This window comes from Tauraco erythrolophus, chromosome 11, assembly GCF_009769465.1.
Source record: "Tauraco erythrolophus isolate bTauEry1 chromosome 11, bTauEry1.pri, whole genome shotgun sequence".
Lineage (NCBI taxonomy): Eukaryota > Metazoa > Chordata > Aves > Musophagiformes > Musophagidae > Tauraco > Tauraco erythrolophus.
The window spans coordinates 30,081,092-30,100,521 of record NC_141475.1 but is presented as its reverse complement, the minus strand read 5'-3'; the positions used below and the strand labels follow the sequence as shown (position 1 = coordinate 30,100,521).

Below are 19,430 nucleotides of genomic sequence, written 5' to 3'. Positions count from 1 at the left end.
CCAATTCTGTGACTGTCTGGTGATAACCTTGATCATAGAGGGCTTTATCTCAGTTGATTGGGTGAACATATAGCCTTATCATTGCATCTTGAAGGTTGACAGTTTGCGGTAAGAAGAGATGGTATTTCTAAAGGAGAGTGGTCACCATAATATTCTGTCACCACCTGTTGTTCTGAGACCATCAATAGTCCAACTTGAGCTTCACTAATAATCTGCTTATAGTGCACCTAAGTTGAAAATTCAAACAAAACATTGGTTACCTAAGAAGTGGAATGAAGATGACTATGAAAGGGATTGTGGAATCATTTTGAAAATGTCTCATACTGGCTTTGCATCATATCCAGATGCAGTGTGAAGCACTAATCTGTCATTCTTCAGAGAGATACTAATTAGGAAATAAAGAGAAAGGCAATAAGAATACTTAGGGGGGCTCTTATTTAAAGAGCAGTTTAGAAGGTTACCATTGGAGAGAAAACTAATGAAAGAGAGGGACACATGAAAACTGTCATCAAGAGGAGGGTTAGCTTGACTTTTATCATGACTACCACTGTGGAAAACCAGAAATAAAAGAGAGGGTTTTTACTCTCAGGATGTTTCTTCATATTTTGCTTTGGAGTTTTTCACTGATTCAGCTGCTTTTGTTTTTGGGTCATGTTAAGTTAGTTGCAAAAATTCCTTGTGGACTTCAGTGCTGTCATCTTCAGGTTAAGAAATGAACTGAATTACAGAGTAATTTGCACCAATCACTTTAGCAAGGAACTGGAGTTATCTAACAAACACAAGGCTAATCCCGCTGAAAGACCCCCTTCTCCTTAGGACTGCATGTGTTTCCCTCACTATGAAAACAGCAGTTTTTCTGTGTCAAAAGTGGCATTACAGATATTATAGGAGTGAGCTAAACAAATTTGTTAAAACGTTTGTCTCTAGGGCATAAGTGAGTTCTCTTAGTTAGCAGAAGCCACAGAATGGTTTGGATCAGAAGGGACCTTCAAAACTCATCTTGTCCAAACCCCCCTGCTGTGGGCAGGGACATCTTTCACTAGCTCAGGTTGCTGAAAGCCCCATCCAACCTGACCTTGAACACTTCCAGGGATGAGGCATCTGCAGCTTCTCTGGGCAACCTGTTCCAGTGTCTCACCACCTGGATCATAAAAACTTCCTTCATTGTATCCGATCTAAATATACAGTATTTCATAGATACTGATCCTTTTAAGTTTGCCTTCTAAGAGCTGGATCTTTTTGTGTCAGCATGCTGGTACTCTGAATTAAAACAATTTTTTACTTAATGTGTGAATTGGAGAGTTCCAGGTTCCAAATAAAATAAAATACATAGGGAAGAACCATCTGTACAATCCAAAAGGAATAAACAGATGCTAGGTAGGATTAGCTATGAGAAGGGAAATAAACATTTGATGAGGCAAATTTCAGGCGTTTAAACTTGTCTCCAATTTCCTTGCTTATGCGCTGTGTGGAAATGTAAAAAAGGGCATGTCTGTAAATTATGATTAAGAAATTTATTTTTCCAAATATGTCCCAGTTATAAAAGCAAAGGCTTTGAGAGACGTGAATATCTCTTCTGTCAGCATCAGTAGGTAGTCAGTGCTAAAATGAATGGTTCTTTCCATGTCTTAGAATCACTGGACAGGAACCAGGAGAAAATTATATTTTATGCCTGCAAGTCAGGGTTACCTACACTATGTGTTTGGGACAGATGTTTCGAGGGTTTTGAAAGCAGGTTATATAATGTTGGAAATGCCAAAATCCACCTACACAGCTCATGTTGGACTGAGAGGAAAGGGGGAAGGTACTTGAAAGCTTTTTCCAGAGTGTAGTGCAGGTTTGAAAGGGAACAGGATAAAATCAGGCTCAATAGTGATAAGCTGTGGGTCGGCATGACAGCGCTGGAGGGACGATGTGCTGGGGACGGCTCTCTCGTGGCTCCACGACGTGCTGAGTACACTGGGGCACATCTGGAATGTGTATACACTAACGCACGCGGTATGAGGAATAAACAAGAGGAGCTGGAAGCTTTGGCACACTCCCAGAGCTACATCATCGTTGGCATAAGTGAGGGCAGTGGGAAGAGTCTTGTGATTGGTTTGGGACCGTTACTGGCGGGGCAGGGGGTAGCACTGTGTGTAAAGCAGGGGTTGGGCGGTACCGCACGTGCCGTTGGCGATGGAATGGTTGAGAGCCTTACCTCTGTGTAAGGCTTAGAGGAAAAGCTAAAAAGTGGATGTTGTTGTCTGTAACAGTACTGATGAGCCCTGGGACCCCAGCGCCCCGGGTTGGAGGACTGCAACTGGGGGAGTGATAAGCTCCCAGCTGACTTCGAGCTGGTATGGGACTTGCTGCAGCTGAATGCACATAAGTCTATGGGGCCTGATGAGGTTCATCTCAGGATACTGAAAGGGTTGGCCGATGCTATTGTAAGACCTCTCTCAGTTATTTGCCAGCAGTCTTGGGGGAATATGGAGAGGTCCCAGTTGACTCGAACCTAGAAAATATTATTTGCCCTGTTTTCAAGAAGATGACAAAGGAAAACCCTGGTAATTATAGGCCTGTCAGTCTCGCTTCGTTGCCTGGTAAAATTATGGAGAAAATTATTTTGGTAGTCATTGAAAAACACTTGGAAGACAATGTGGTCATCGGTCAAAGTTAACATGGATTCTGGAAGGGAATGTCAGTCCTTAATATCCTTCTATAACAAGGTTACTCACCCAGCAGACAAGGGGAAGGCAGTGGATGAGTGGGGTTGTGGTTTGTTGTTTTTTTTTTGAAGCAAAGCTTTTGTCTGTCTTTTTACTGTCTTTTACAGTATCCTCCTGGACAAAATGTCCACCATAAAGCTAGTCCTGTACAAAAAATGGAGGGTGAACAATTGACAGAAAGGTTAAGCTCAAAGAGTTGTAGTAAATGGGGTACTATCTGACTGGCAGCAGGTCATTAGTGGTGTTCGTCAGGGTTCAGCTTCACGGCTGGTTCTGTTCAGTGGTTCTGTCAATGGCCTGGACACAGGTCACACATGAGGTGAGCTTGCCAACAATACTAAATTAGTTGATTCTGTTGAGCATGGAGAGGCCTCACAGAGACATCTTGATAGATTAGAGCACAGTTAGTGGGCACAGTGAACTTGATCCTAGGGAGGTTCCAGGTTGGGTTTGGTCCTCATTCATTTGTGGTTTCGGCCTTGCTTCTTTCAGGAAATCTTGTTTTTAACTGAGAAATAATGTGAGACTCTCGGATTGTTACTAAATATCTGAATTACAGCAGGAAAACTGCAGTTTTTGGATACAGCGTTGTTTAGCTGGGGTAAAAAGAGTCTGAATAAACAGTTTAGATCCAAATATGCTGAAGAAGTGAAGCCGGGCGTGATGCAGGGGGATAAATAAATTTTATTTTGCCAAAACCAGTTAGAGTTTCAAATATTTGTCCATAATATACATACATTCATAGTTTTAAAAAATAATCTGTTGTGCAATATCAGTGACTTTCAGCTATTCCTAAAGTGAGATATTAATGTTGTTTGTAATATTAATACTCTCTCAATGTTTAAGGCCTCTTTTTTTTGTCATCATATTTGAAAAAGAATGTTATATCACAGATGCTAGAATTTGAAGTAATCCCTTTACTGTTCCCAAACTGCATCTAGATACTATGAAAACAGTTCTGATGAACATGGGAATAATCCTCTAAAAAAAGCTGTAATAATCTAAAACTGCAAGCAAATCCAGTCGACCGTAACGAATGGCGTTTTGCTCTGAATGTGACACCCCACTGTACATGGGCCTCGGCAGGGGATTGCAGCAGTGGCCGTTGTTTTACATAGTATGGACAATTCTTTATTTTTTTTCTCTTTCCTTTCCAAAAAAGGTTTGTGTGTTTCCAGTTTCAAGTGCCGTGGTCATCAAAACATCCTTTAGGCTTGTGTGGCTTCGTCCTTGAGTCCAGACAGGGGAAGAGGTGATTCAGTCTGAACTGGGGTTCCATTTTGACTAGCTTACTGTGAAGACTCGTAAATGAAAACTTTTATCATCTTTTATTGTTTTAACTTACTGTTCATGCTGTCTTACCTATGTCTGTTTCTAGATCACAAAATTCGTGCAAGACAGACACAGAGCGAGAAGGAATCGGCTTAGGAAGGATCAGCTTAAGAAACTTCCCGTACATAAATTTAAGAAAGGCAAGTGGACTGTTCTTTGTCTAACTAATTAGACTCCGTTGTTTTTAACACCAAAAAACCTCTAAATTTGAGTTTTGGTGATAATTTTGAGTACACTTGAAATAGATAGTAGAGTTTGGACTGAAAGCACACAAAAAGTTTGACTCGACTCTGCTCTCCCTGAAGTAGAGGAGTTCTGACATTTATTTAATGGAAGCAGGGCAGACACCGTATGCAGACTGCGGCTGAGAATTAAAATTTTGCTTAATATACCGCAAAATCAGTATCAGAAATTCCACAACTTCCTTGTTGTGCTCTCGTTAACAGTGACTGCAGCAGTCAGTCACTGTGATGCAGTATTTCTGTTATTTGTCCAGAAACCAGTAAATAGTAGTGGCACGTCAGATACCTGACATTGTAGAGACTGTAAAAGCAAAGCTGTCTTGTAGGTAGAATGTATCTGCTTTTCCAGAGGCGTGGTCCTTTCATTCAATCACAATACTTCTGTGAGGGCAAAAGTGGTTCAAATTTAATACCAGAACACTTGCTGTTGTGATGCTTTGTCGTGATTAATTTTATGCAAAATCTAATGACAAGAAATAGAGCTGCAGTAAGTTACTTTACTCAATGAAACAGAAAAGCTGCCTTAAATCCTTCTCTGTTGTAGTCTGCTCCTCAAAAGTAGAAAAAAACCTACTGCATTTCTTCTCCAGTTTGTTTTTAAAACGTGTTACCATTTTACCATCTGATTGTTTGTTCATACGAGCTATTGCAAAGAATGAGAAGAAAAGGTGGAAAAAGTACATAATTGAAACGATTAATTACTACATAACACGTGTCAATAGCAAATGTGTTTGCCAAGGCACAAAGACCATGTTAGGGGATATGCCTGGATTCAAGGATAGAACCACTGACTGTTCTTTGCCCTGATAAAGCCAACCTGCATTATTAATGATGTTGCTCTCACTTTGTGCAAAGCAGATGTTCAATTTGAGCGAGTACAGTTTTTGTGCAACGCTTGTCAGCCTCATAGAAAAAAAAAAAACGTTTCCAGGGTTGACTGAACCTTGTTGTAATGACCAATTGGTATGAATTTAGAATTAACTCTAAAATTATCTTAAGCCAAAAAGCTGATATTAATTTTGTTTCCTTTTATTGATTCCCGATGAAATATAATTAGAATAAGAATACAAAGTCAATTATGGTGTACTTTACAGAGAAATTTGCAAAGCGAAAGTTGCTTCAAGAAGGTTGGTTAATGTCCTTTTCAGTTAATTGTGTGTATCTGTAATACCTGTCTCAGAGTGACACGGGCGAGTAGCCTGTGTATGAAAACACTTACTGTGCTTTTCCTCCTCCTGCTTCCTCTTCCTTTTTGCTGAACCTTACACAGTGTGAATTGCTTGGAGCTCAGTGGTTGTTGTAAAGTAAACCTGGCTGTAAATGTCCAGGTCCCCACTGCCTTCAGGGGCTTATCAAAAACAGAACAAAAAGCTTATTTTTTTCAGCTAGGATTTCAGTTTCTGTAAGCGAAGGATCACTTTGGTTCTACTGCTATGAAATTGATCCCTTGTGTTACTTTCTTTCAGTCCTTTTACTAAAAGGACCAAGTTTGATCCAGTATTGCAGTGTGTCACCTTTGACAGTTACAATACAGATGTGCAGCTTTGTGAACAGTGGGATTTGTCAAGACATTATTGCGAAATCCATTCGCTTCAGTCTTCTTGATGATACATCCAAACAATCTTGCCTGCTGTTTTGGAAGAATAGGTGAAAGCAACTCCTAGGGACTATGGTCATGTTTTTGGGAATGCTGGATTTTCTTTCTTCTCCAGTGTATTCTTAAAAATCTGTTTGTGTTGAAACAGATGGAAATGTTAGTCAAATACTGAAGCTAAGACATTGTAGATACTGGTTCTTCTCTTTCTCACACTGCTTTTTATATCATGAATCACTACCTAATAAATGGTTTCACTGTACTGTAAAAGGATTTTTAAGGGAAAGCTGGATCTAGTGGATTTCTAGAATTTAATAGTTTGATAGGCAAATGATGATGTAATGAAGGTGATTGTTCTGTAGGGGTGGTGGCACTCAACATATCTAAAGAGTTCTTAACATGGGAAATACACGAACCATCTCCCAGATTTGAGTCAAATGTAACTGCAGCGCGTGGCAATTTTTTACTAATTTCTAATTTTTCTGTAATGAGTAGAAAATGCAGTAACAAAAGATGTGGCACTGACTATCTCTGCAAAATCCTAATCAGCAAGCCTTGTGTTGGAGTAATTCCACAGAACGCAACGTACGCTGTATCAAGATCTGTTTTCTACTCTGAAAGAGTTCTGGAGTAGCTGTTGCATTGTGGTTCTTAAAAAAGGGATTAAAACCATTTTGGTCATCCGAAAGTTGGTGGGAGTTGGTATCTTTTGTGTGATGTCTTTATAAGAAAAGTGAAGACAGCAAAAAAGACAAATCCATTCAATGTTCCTGTAGTATGAGCATTAGCAAATCCAAATATTGTGAAGAATAATAGCTTAGAAAAAATACAGGTTAGAGATTTTGTGAATTGGTATGCAACATAGAATTTATTTTCAGAAATATATTATTTCCAAGCTAGCTTAACTTTACACTAAAATGGAATCTAGGCTAAAACTGAAAACATTTTTAGATCTTAACTGCAATGAAACTACGTTGTAACCTCTCACTCCTCTAGAAAAGACAATACCGTAAGTGTAGGGAATGCTGCAAGAGAGACGTGTGAGCCTGTTATTAAGAAATTAAACATGAATGAAGCAATTTTTTTTCTATGTTGAGTGTTGAAAGTTAGGACCCTAAATAAGTGGTTAGATACCTGATAAATCGTCCAGAATTTGGGAGTTGCTACATCCACAAGACTTCTGAAAATGGAGCTGTTTGGTAGGTGCTTAAACATGAAAGAAGAACTTAACGTGAGGCAGTCAGCTTTGCAACGCTGTACGTACACAGGGGAAAAAATGCCCCCAATGTCTGTGGCATAATAAGCTGTAAAAGTACGTGTCATTTTAGACAAATATGTTTTCAAGTATCATGTGTTGAACTCTTGTGTACATGTCTTTGTGTGCAGATTGATACGTATGATTGAGTAACAGTGGGAAACGGATGTATCTCACTGCTTTTTAAAAATCTGCTCCAGAGTTAAGTGCAGTTCTGCAGTTTACTATGTATTCCTAAATTGATTTTTTTTTTCCTGCAAGTGGGATTATAACTGATCTAATTACTGCTCCTTACTGACCCATCTGCCTGGCTGCACAGTACTGTTACAGTCTACTAGAGAAAACAAATCAGAAGGTCTAGCAAAGTTTTGGTGGCTTTATTTTTGCATTTTGCCTTGTTCGTAAGTACACAGCTGTGTATAATATACGTAGATGGGTAATTATGTGTTTCTGAAAATATTTTTTTTATTTGTATGTGTCAAGTAGCTAGAAGATCATTTTGCTTACTAAAGACTCTTCATATGCAGTTTAATTAAGCTAGATGCTTTATTTTGCAGCCGTTTCCGTACTTCCTTCCCAAAGTGGTACTGTTGTTTTAGAAAGTGAATCAGAAACAGGTATTTGAGGAAAAAAAAGTCTGCAAAGTGTCCTTTTTAAAAATTAAATCCTCTGTTCTTTGAGGGACATGTAGTCATGGAGGTGAAACTACCTTGAGAGTAGTCATGGAGGCTCCAGGATTCACGGAGGAATCAGCCAGGTCTCAGTGCTGAGAAGGGCCGGCGTTCCTGGTCCCCAGTGCTGCCAGGGCTTGTCTCCTTCCCCAGGGCACCGTGAGAACAAGAATCTGGGTAATGGCCTTGATCTGTGTGGCAACCTGATGGGCAGACGCAGCAGTTGACGGCAGTTGGTGGATGCAGCGGGTGCAGATGAAGCAGCTGGGCTGAGAGCTTGTTGCAAATGACGTACCGTGGGCTGGGGCTGTGCCGCTGGATGGGGTGGCCCTGCGTACCTGGCCTCGGCGAGAGCCGGAGACGTGTCTGTGGAAGTTAGCCAGTATGCTGTGGCCTCCATGGTTGAGAACTTTTAGCATCAGCCTTATTGACAAAACTTTATCTGGATTTAACTGGCCTAGAAAGGATGTGATGCTTTACCACTGTCTTTTTTTTTTTTCCTGAACGTGCTGCTGTTCATTTTCCAGAGGATGCCTTAGTGAGACAAGCCTACTCCAGAACAGTGTGCTATCAGTTTTCAAGACTTTCTTATATATGTTGAATGACTAATGGGAGAAAGACAGCTGTATTGAGTGTGTTGGTTTTTTCTCTGAGATATGATGCCCTTGACAGTACTGACTGCTTAACATTCGTTTTCTGGGTTGAATATGATAATAATGTGCTGCTTATAAATTATCCATAAACACGATTTGACTAATGGAAACAACATGGAGAAAGAATGTCATAGCAAAAGAGGAAGTCGTCTTTTAAAAAAGCTGTAGCTGAAATACTGTGTTACATCAGACGAAAACTCGTACTACAGTGATGTAGGTCTACAGGCTGTGATGGACTCCATTTAATCTCTCTGACTTTTCCTAGAGGCCCATGAGGGTTTTTTCTCTCTCCTGCTTTCCCTTTATCTTCCTCTATGGTTGTATAGTAACTATCAGGAAAACTGTTTATAAGTGGTTGTCATATCCACTGTGCTTACCTCTGAAACGCCAAATTGCAGCAGTGTTATTTCCTAGTGGCGGTCATCAGCTTTACCTTTATGTCAAATAATATATACTAACAAAAATAACATGAACCACATTTCAGACTTTCTGTGGTGGCACAGGAGCCGTTGGAATTTGTCTTTTGAGAAACAGATGAGGGTGTGATCTACAATAATGAAGAAATCGAGTAGTAGGTAACACAAGACCTTACTGCATTAGAGATCAGTCTATTATTACATAGATGTGAATAATTTTTTAGCATGTATCATACATGCACAAATAGAGAAATCCTTTTAATTATGTGAAGAATTCACCTTCTAAGGATATCTTGTGTGCCTTGGTTTTGTATCTGCTGTGTAATTGAGTACTATTTAAAATATTTTATTGATTTTATACCTTTGGAAGAGGGGAAGGTTAGAAGTTTTTGTTCTGTTTTTTTTTCTTTTAAAGTAGAAGTGTTAGGCATAGGCAAAAGATAGATTCAGTAGAAATTGCGTCATGGCCATCATAAAATATGAGAAATAATTGTAACCAATGTTTTAGTAAAACAAGAGGGCTCATCTTGCATTCCTTTGCTTATTTGGGGAGTTTAGATTCCACAGGGAATACAAGAGCAAGCCTTGTGAATGAAGCAGGAAAATAATTGTATGCAAGTAGCCTTCCCTCACCACCTTCCAAATACGTGTCCAGTACCACAGTGGATAGCCCTTCACATGCTGTGTGTTCCTTCTATTTTCATCTCTAATAGATGCCAAGTTTCAGTTTTGTGTATAGCACTTTTGAAATATTGAAGTGCTTAAAAAAATAATTTTAGCAGAACAGCAACAAATGACAGTCGTGATCCTGTGTAAGATCCTATTCCATATTTTTCCACCCTGTAGAAGAGATTCTAGATCAACAACACCAGGTGTTGCATGTATTTTTAAAAAATTAACAGCACCTTTAGAAAAGCCCAGAATAGAAGTACTTTCTGTGAACACGCTTTAGACTGAAAATTTTTAAGTCTACAGAATGTGAGTTGCTATAGACTTCAGAGAACTGTGTGCACAACCGTGGGGGATTCTGTAGTAAAATAATTCTCTGGACTACAGAAATCAGTTCTATATCATAGAATAGTCAATGGTATTTCAACATCAGAATGATTCAAAAGGCACCTGCTAATAATGCAGCTGAACACAAGTTCAGATGAATTAACAGCCCTGTTGTTGATGAGCTGGCTCAGTTCTTGGCTCACTCTTGTTAACGTGGGAAAACGAGGGCTTGCAGATAGCCGGGGCCAGGCAGAGCAGTGCTTGCCTTCTGTTGGGTGAGGTGGGACGTAAGCAGTGGCCCTGTTGAAAAGCTGAAGCACAGCTATTGCTGTGTGAAGGCCTGAGTGCTATTGGGCTGCTGCTGTGATTCCTCAGTTCCGCTTTTGTGATTTATTTTTTTTAATGAGAAAGTATTTAAACATGATGAAGACTAATCATTTGAGTTAAAGATTATTTACAGACTAAGTAGGGAAAAGTGGTTCCTCTGCATGTATTTGATAGTTTTCTGCATTTTGGAATTAAAAATGCATAAGATTTTTTTTTTTTTACATCTGCAAAGAAAGCTTATTTTTCTCAGCAAAGTGGATTGTTATGCAGTTAATAAAAATCCTGGTCAAGCTGCTTTTTAGAACTTTCTTTAAGTCTTGAATCTTTAATGTTTGTGGTTTGTTTATTAATGATCTTATTCTGAACACATAAACAGAAAAATAGTACATCTTTGCCTCTTTTCTGTCACTGAACAACTTCATTTTGCTGATTCTATTTCCCCCTAAAATGAGTTTCATGTAATACTCAGAATTTGAGCTGACAATAGCAATTCATCTTTTGTGCCTCTCGACTTCAGTGACGAGCCACCGGTGTTATTTGTTAGCCTTGTGTAGCTTCCTTGGAAAGCTCAGCTCCTCCTTCGCCGGTGCACAGCTCTTAATTTTCCTGCTGTGATGTACTTAGTCTCCTTACACGTACTGAACAGATACAAACAACCATGCTGAGTTGCATATGAAAACTAAGGGTTTTTTTCTTTGAAGACTGACTCTAGATACCTACTGTAGGTAATTTTGCCATCTGTAGAAAGGCATTGGGTTTAGCAGCACGGTATCAAAACAAATTTTGAGCTGAGTTTCTAGAAGTTCTCTCCTGCTATGTAGTTTCATTACAGTAAAGGGAAAGCGCTGCTACTGTTTGAGCTTTTGTGTTGAAAGGATGTCTCTTCTGAGTAACGCACAGTCTGCCTGCTTCCGCTGTTTGCAAGCTTCTTGACATCGTAGGGTAAGCTCATGACCCAAATGTGGGCCCGCGGTAGCTACACACTGTCAAAATCTGCCCCACCTTTTCCCCAAAACAGCACTTTGACAACTTGAGTGTTACATCAGCTCCTTTGAACAAGCTTGGAGCGTGAACTGTGCCTCTGATTTGTCCCCACTTGATCTCAGTCTCTTGTATGTATTCTGGATGGTGCTTTGGAAAGTAATATGGGAATTGCTATGGAAAAAAAAAAAACTAAATTTGTGCTAAACAGAGTTGTGTCACAGGTTACTGTGTGTGATAAGTGTATGTTGAAAAGTGAACTAAGTAGGTAAGAGGTGGTTCTTGTGTCTCTGTCCCTAGCACGCATCAGTCTTAACAGACTTAAATCTGACCTCTCCAATGTCAAACCTCAGTGATGTGCCACAATGAAGATTTAGTGCAGCAGAGAGTCCAGATAAGACTTGATAAAAGTTTGCTGGGAGAGGAATAACACGACGCTGTGGGGAACAGGAGTAGAGAATCAAGTTGTGAGGATGACTGATGAGGTAACACTTGTGGGATGGATGCGGCTCAGGTGAGGTGGAATTTGGAAGGAACTGGAAGAGATTGAAAGGAGATGGGGAAAGCTGCTCTGATGCGCACTGGGAATGGGATCTCAACCCTTCCTCGACCTTGGGGTGGTAAGATCACAGGGGCCTCATTTCTCTTCCAGGGATCTCTGCCTTGCTGTATGCCTTTTTCCAATCGGCATTTTCGTATATGAGAGAGTGAACTTTCTCTGCATGTACTCTTTCTGATGGGATCTACATCTCCTTGCTTCCATAGCTCCTCTGCTCTATGGTAAAACCCAGGATCTTAGCTAGCCCTGAGGATGGTGAAAACGTAAAGTGATGGGCACTGGGAAATTAAGAAGCAGCTGTGAAGATGGTACAGGTTTGGGAACGGGCAGACTTAGTGGGCTGGGACTGCTATTACAAATACTTAGCCAAAATGTGCAGAGAGTGACATCATTCTTTGGGGCCACCCCCAGGATATTGCAGGCTGTGTCTGGGGTGTCCATCCTTTGGGCAAGGTGGTCCATATAACCTTTTTTTTCCCCGAGGCACTATTGTCAGTGCCTTCCTGTATCACAGTGTGTAACCTGGATGCAGCACCCTGGCACCACATGCTGAGCAGATGACTGCCCTGATGAAAGGATGTACAAATATGTGTTGGATCATTTGACCCAGTAACTACCCAGTTCCTCAACCGTGTGTGTTAGTCAAGTGATAGGAAAGCTTGCAGTTTGGTCTGCTGGCGCATGTGCTTCTAGCCACGTGATGGGGAGGACATAACCGGGGGGAGGCGGGCTGGGCCAGACTAATTTTTTTTTTTTTTGGTACACTGTAGTTTGTGCACCTAAAGAATGCTTCATGGTCAGGAGAGTGCGCAGCCCTAGCAGGCAGCTGCTTGTGAAGAAACAGTGCAGTACTGGACACTGCTAAGACAGCGAGGTTCGTTTGTCGGAAGTGCCAGTAGCATAATGGGAGAAGTGCCATCTGGAAATAGCGAGTAGCAGCATTGGGTGTGTGTAAGTTGCAAGAGGTGTATGAAAGAAGAGTTCACCAACTTTAGCAGATTCAGTGGCTTTGTGTGCATGGCCAGAACTTTTCCAGCCTTGACAGAGCTGAGCAGATGCTCAGCCCAGCTCGTGTCAAAGCAAGGGATCCGAACAGTGAAAGGGACCCTTCCACAGCCTGTGTCCCTCTCAGGTTTGGCCCTTTGCCATGATTACCTTCTGATGGTCTCGAAATGCTAGTTCAGAATATCACTGCTCCAATGGTCAAGTTTTCTTTTCACTTCCAACCTGATTATTCTTGGTCAGATGATAGCTCTTTTTTCTCCACCTCCGCACCCCCAGCTTCTCTCTCTTCTCTGTCCGTAGTTATATTTCTCTGTGCTCTTTCTATAGAGAGAGCTGGGTGCCCTTTCAGCATTCAGATTGTTAGATGAAAATTATCAAGCTATTTTTTTTATATTTTTCTTGCATGATATTTTCTCCATTATGTGATCCTAATATTCTTTCTTTGTTTCTGTTTGAATTCATCTTTTGAGGATATAGGTAGGCACATTAGACTTCTCAACAGTCCTTACTGCTTCTGGAAAGACTTCTCTTGATGCTTCCTACTGTTGCATTTTCTTTTTCCCAGTTGTGTCACATGAGGAACACTGTAGTGATCAGCCAGTACACTCTGTTCCTTCTCATTGTTTATAAGTGATGAAATCTCAGCTAAAAATTCCCAAGGACATAATCCCTAAATGGGTGCACTTGCATGTTACAGTACCAAATTTCATTCATGTACCATGAATCCCGATTTACAGATGTGTCTGTGCCATCCTGGCTATCCTCTTGATGATGCCTGCTTAATCGTGTCTCGTATGTGTATAGTTGATACGCCCCTTGGTTTTGTATCAGTATTGTTCCAAAGCAATTTTACAAAAAACCAATATCGGTAACTCTCCTCCAGGCTAATGAACTTCCAACACCACTAGTAGCAACTTCCATTTATTCAGCTCCCTCTACTAATCCTCACCAATCTTACTGACCAGGAGCAATCATTTCGCACATAGAACTTTACTGAATGTTGTACCAAAGTCCGCATAGATAGGATGTGCCGTATTTCTTACTTCTAGAAATCAGTTTGCAAAGGCACTGTCTACCTTTACTGTGGCCATGCTATATCTGATCCTGTTTTCTCTTCATTCACATAGCTTATCATTCATCAAGTGTCCTAATTTGTGTTATGGGACACTCTGGAAAGGGCACTCTCCTCCCCTTCTGTTGAGCTTGTGTATGCTTCACAGAAGAGAATCCTAGATTCAGAAGGCCAGGGAAGGCATCACGAGGTTCAAGACTTTCTGTCCTTGCCTGGAGAGAGATATCTTTGAATCCATATGCGTTGAGGAAGATAGTTCAAATTTGAGCAGCGTACCATGGATTTGTTTTTGTTCTTTCGCTGCTTTGTTCTGCTTTCTACTGTTTTGTCTCTTGCCAACATCTCTAGGCTGTTCTCTTCACTGGTTTCTCCATCCCTTTGCCAACAAAAATACCTGCTGTGTAACCATGAAAAGCATTATGTATGCATGAAACTGAGATCTGAAAAAAATTTTGTTACTCAGGATGTCGTGCCACCTTGGAAGAATTAAAGAGCAAGTGCCTCCAGCTATCTTGAGAAACACACATGCACGCACATGGTGAAGGTACACACTGGTGGAATAAGTTCTGCTGAATTTCCTGAAGTTTTCTAGCTCCAGCAGTTGTACCAGATGTTGGTAAGGCTGAAGGCTGTTGAACTTAACTTTCTGAGGGTAAGGAAACAGACGGAGTAAGAGTGAGGTCAGCACTGGTACGATGTATCTGGAGTACTTTGTCTAGTTCTGGGCTTCCTAGTGCAGGAGAGAGATGGAGCTACTGGAGAGAGTCCAGTGAGAGCCCACGAAGGTGAATAGTGGACTGGAGCATCTCTCCTATGAGGAGAGGCTGAGAGCGCTGAGACTGTTCAGCCTGGGGAAGAGAAGACTCGGGGATCTCATCAGTGTGTATGAATATCTGAAGGGAGGGTGCAAAACAGTGGAGCCAGGCTCTTTCCACTGGTGTCCAGTGGCAGGACAAGAAGCCTGTCTGCATATCGAATAGAAATATTCAGGGGCACACAGGTTAGGAGGAGAAAGTTGACACTGAAAACTGTGATATTTTACAACTTTGCAGTAACTTTTTCTGTGGAAAGGGCTGGTTTTGGCTGGGGTAGAGTTGATTTTCTTCATTGTGGCTGTTCTGGGGCTGTTCTGGATTTGTGCTGGGAACAGCGTTGATAACTGGGATGTTCCGTCACTGCGGAGCAGTGCTCACACAGTGCCCGGGGCCGTTCCATTCCTCGCTTGGCGCTGCCCGCCGGCAGGCCGGGGTGCCCGGGGAGCAGGAGGTGCCGCGGCCAGCACCGCTGACCGCAGTGACCACGGGCTGTTCCGCACCGTGGGACGTCGTGCTCAGCCGTGGAAGCTGGGGGGAAGGAGGAGGAAGGGGGGATGTTGGGAGTCAGGGCGTTCGCCTTCCCGAGTAGCCGTTGGGCGTGACGGAGCCCTGCCTCGCTGGGATGGGAAGCAGGGAGTGCGTTCCTTGTTTGGATTTGCTTGCACAGCTTTTGCTTCGCCTGGAACTGTCTTCATCTCAGCCCACGAGTTCCTGTGCTTTTACCCTGCCTATTCTCTCCCCCATCCCCGGAGAGGAAGGGAGCGAGTGGCTGGTGGGATGAGCTGGGTTTAAGTGGGGTTAAACCGTGGCAAGGGCATGGCCTGCTGGTGTAACTGCAACCCTGGGAGGGCCAGGGTCTTCCAGGGAACTAGAAAGAACCTTTTGGATTGATGAAAGGACCACACTGATAAAAACAAAACATGAGTGAATTGACTTCTGAAAAGGGTTTATATTTTGGTCATATAATGTGTCACAACACTGTACATAATGTCAATACTGTCAGTAATGTATATCTTATTTGTGTGTTTGAATTACAAAATAATGTAAACTTTCTCCTGTGACTAGACTATAATTCTTGATGATTATTCTGCTTTTTTTACCTTTTTTTGTCTTTGTTGCTATTTTTCTGCCTAAGTTTTCTTAATAACTTACTAATACCTATATAGTAAAGTGACTCCTACATTTTAAATCTTTTTATCTCACTTTTAATAAGAATGATAGAACATTAAATAAATTCCCACAGTTTAAAACATTTTTATTAACCCAAAGGGAAAGTGAATGAGCTGTAGCCCTAATAAGGAGAGAAGTACAGCAAAGTCAACTATATAGCATCAAAAGAACCTGCCCCCTGCACAGACAGGGAAGAGTAACAGTTTCTTCAGCCTGTGAAACTAATCAAGAGAACCTGTATGCATGTGTTTGAGAAGGTCTGTGGCAAATCTTTTCAAGTTAATCTGATTCTCAACTATGTGCTGTAGGAGATGAATATGATGTGTGTGCCATTTGTCTGGATGAATATGAAGATGGAGACAAGCTCAGAATCCTTCCATGTTCTCATGGTAAGCAGCTGTATTTTAGGTTTAGTGTTTGTATTAAAACAGCTCCCTAAAAACCCCATGCCTAAAAATCACAGTAAATATGTTTATTGATTGATTTATAAAATTTATTTTTGCTAATATGCAGGAGTGTATATACAAACTGGGAAAATAGCAAAGTTTTTTCCTGTTTTTAAAAGCAAAAAGGCCAGCGTTTCCATGTTGCATTTTTCTTTGAATGTACACGTGAAAGAAAATCTGGGCTTGACAATGTCCCCTAAATGTCTGTATTTAGCAGGAAAACATATTTCAGAGTTACTTTTTACATTTAAAAAAAAGAAGAGACTTTTACTTTCTCCAAGACAATTTATTAGTGACAGAGAGATCTGGATGAAGGGATATAGTCTGTCCTGAAGCCATGTAGACCACTGCCTTGACTGCACTTGGAAGTCAATGTTGTCAGTGCAAAAATTAGTGGAATATTTTTACTGTGACAAGTTGTGCACTGTCTGAACAGTCTTCCTCAAATACAGCCCGCTGCAAAAGGTGTATCGAGTAGTCACACACGTATCTGCCCACAAGACAGGACTGCTCTTAACTGCGTGTAAGCACAAGAAGTACTGCGAGAACTTACACCTAGAAATGTGGACGAGGCCTGGGCCCAAGAGCGACTCTAAATTTAAACGTGTTTTGGATAAAAGCTGTGTAAAATCTATCCAGAGAGATAGGATTCATCCTTCGTAGCTTGAGACCTTCTCTCTACTTCCCAGTCCATTAACTGTAGTACAACCATTGTGGCTGGGTGCCGTTTTACCCAGCTGTTAAATGTTACTCATTAAATTCCTGCTCTGACCAGGCACTGCAACAGCAAATACCAGGTCACTAAGAGATTCAAAAAAAAAAAAAGAGACAACCGATGTTCCAGCTTTACATCCACAGTGAACACAGCAGATGACAGACTGAGCTTTGTAGATCCTCATTCCTAAAAACAATTTCAAAGCAGGCTGACAAAGGAGGAGTTCTCGGAAGAGAAGGAACAGATCCATAGCATCTATCCCAGCCAGGGGCTGCGAAGTTAACTACACCTGATCGCCAGTATCAAAGGTTGCTGACAAATAAATAAAAAAAACCCCAAACATCACCGTCAGTTCTTGCAGAGAACATGCTGCTAATGTGCTCAAGAGATACCAAACACAACATGCTTGCCTTTGTAAACACCAGGCTCTTTCCAGATAGAAGTTTCTGTTAATAAGCAGAGTTAAGGTTTCAATGCTGTAAGACAGACACTTTTTTTTAAACAAGGCCAGTATAGTTGCAGTGCCAACTATAGCCCTAATTTAACATCTGCAAAATCATGTAGTAATTTTATTCAATAACAAGGTGCTTCGATACAATGTTGGTGGAGGTGATAGGCATTATGAGGATAGTGATGGTGGGCATGTCTGCTCCACGGTGGCTGTAATTCCTCAGGAAGCTTTTCAATTCTATTTTGTGAAATGTGGCCCATTGCAGTACTGCTCTCAGATTCACTCAATAGAGGAAATAGGTATTTATTGCATATATCCATATGTCCAAGATCCTAATCTATCAGGTGTTCTGTACATAAGGATAGACAGTCTACATGCCAACAAACTTGTAAGTAAAATTCTCTGTATGAGTTACGTTCTAAAATTCTGCTGTTACTAAACATAAGTAGAGTTTAGCAGGCTCCTTCTCACAAAGATAATGCTGTACTTCTGTCTTGTTTTCTGACAGCGTATCACTGCAAGTGTGTGGACCCGTGGCTGACAAAAACAAAAAAAACATGTCCTGTGTGTAAGCAGAAGGTGGTCCCTTCTCAGGGGGACTCTGACTCTGAAACAGACAGTAGTCAAGAAGAGAATGAAGTATCTGAAAATACTCCTTTGCTTAGACCGTTAGCCTCGGTTAGTACTCAGTCGTTCGGGGCTCTGTCAGAGTCTCACTCCCATCAGAACATGACCGAGTCCTCAGAATATGAGGAAGATGACAACGACAACATTGATAGCAGTGATGCAGAAAATGGAGTAAACGAAGAAAGCGTAGTGGTCCAGCTACAGCCTAGTGATGAAAGGGAGTACAGAGTGGCCAATACTGTTTGAGACTACTAATGATAACTAGTGTATGAACAAAAGTTCTTAAGGCTATACTTTACAAACCTTTACGTAGGGAATATATTTTAATCTGTAATCTGTTTGGTTTCTTCAGTAGGAGCAGCAGTTCATGTAGTAGTACTATGGTTAAATCATTACAGATAGATTTATTTTTGATTTGGGTATTCAGTCACACGTTCTGTCTTCTCAAAATGAGCAGTTTACCTGGACTTCACAAAGCTAACGAATAATGTTAATAGTTTATATCAGTGGAAATATCACACAGACTCTAAATGTATCTTGTTGAAATGGGATTTATCTGGAAGTAATTTTTTTCCATTTTGTAGCTACAACTGGGTCATACCGATAGCAATATTTATTACATGTATGGTATGTGTTAACCCCTTAAGCCCAACAAAAAAATGTATTTGCATGCTTGTATAGAGCTTTTTCCTAAAAACTGTCACCACTACTGAAAGAAAAATGTAGAACAGATCAATATTCTATATGCTGGTATGTCAAAACAAAGCAGAAGAAATTCCACTTTTATCTCAAAGCAGCAATTCCAAATAATCCTGTGGAGTTTGCCACAGTAGCTGAGTTTAAGCAGTTCCATCGAGCAGTTCCTAGGATAAGGAAACTTAGAATATATGTTTAGTTTTGAGCAATTCACAGGGTAAGATCCACCATAAACAGATTTATCCCTACTTGCTACTACGATGTAGTCTGGTTTCCAGTGATGAAGTGGGAGTTGGGAGGGAGGAGGGGAGGGACACCAAAACAGAGGTTTTGTTCCACATAGCAAAGTAATTTTAGGTAAGTATTCTATGGATCCTCAACTCATATACCTCTTACTAAAGAGCATTTTATGCTGCGTTAGTCTGCTAAACTGTGTATATAGAAAAATTGTTCTTTTCAAATACCAGATTTGAAAACAAGTGCTTATAACTGTTTAACAGAACTCAGTACTTACCAGTGTATCATGAGAAAAGTCAATGCTATATAATACCTCTGTAACTATGTAGAAAGTAAAAACATACATATAATCAAAACGCAGAGATTTTTTATATGGCCTTGAATAAGGAAAGCTTGAAAGAATGTTAATAAACATGTTTTCCACTTTAAGTATCAAAAGGAATTTATTGAACTTTTGCA

At 40.8% G+C, this 19,430-nt stretch overlaps 1 protein-coding gene across 1 annotated transcript in view; it reads left to right on the top strand.

Annotated features, from left to right (window-relative positions):
- The window catches only part of RNF13 (ring finger protein 13), a 42,093-nt gene extending 22,693 nt beyond the window's left edge, over window positions 1-19,400 (top strand). The window contains exons 8-10 of the mRNA XM_086618238.1: window positions 4,090-4,183; window positions 16,108-16,188; window positions 17,920-19,400. Of these exons, the coding sequence (XP_086474364.1) occupies window positions 4,090-4,183; window positions 16,108-16,188; window positions 17,920-18,284 (540 nt within the window). The 3' untranslated portion in view covers window positions 18,285-19,400. The remainder of the gene's footprint in view (window positions 1-4,089; window positions 4,184-16,107; window positions 16,189-17,919) is intronic.
- The last annotated feature ends 30 nt before the right edge of the window (window positions 19,401-19,430 follow it).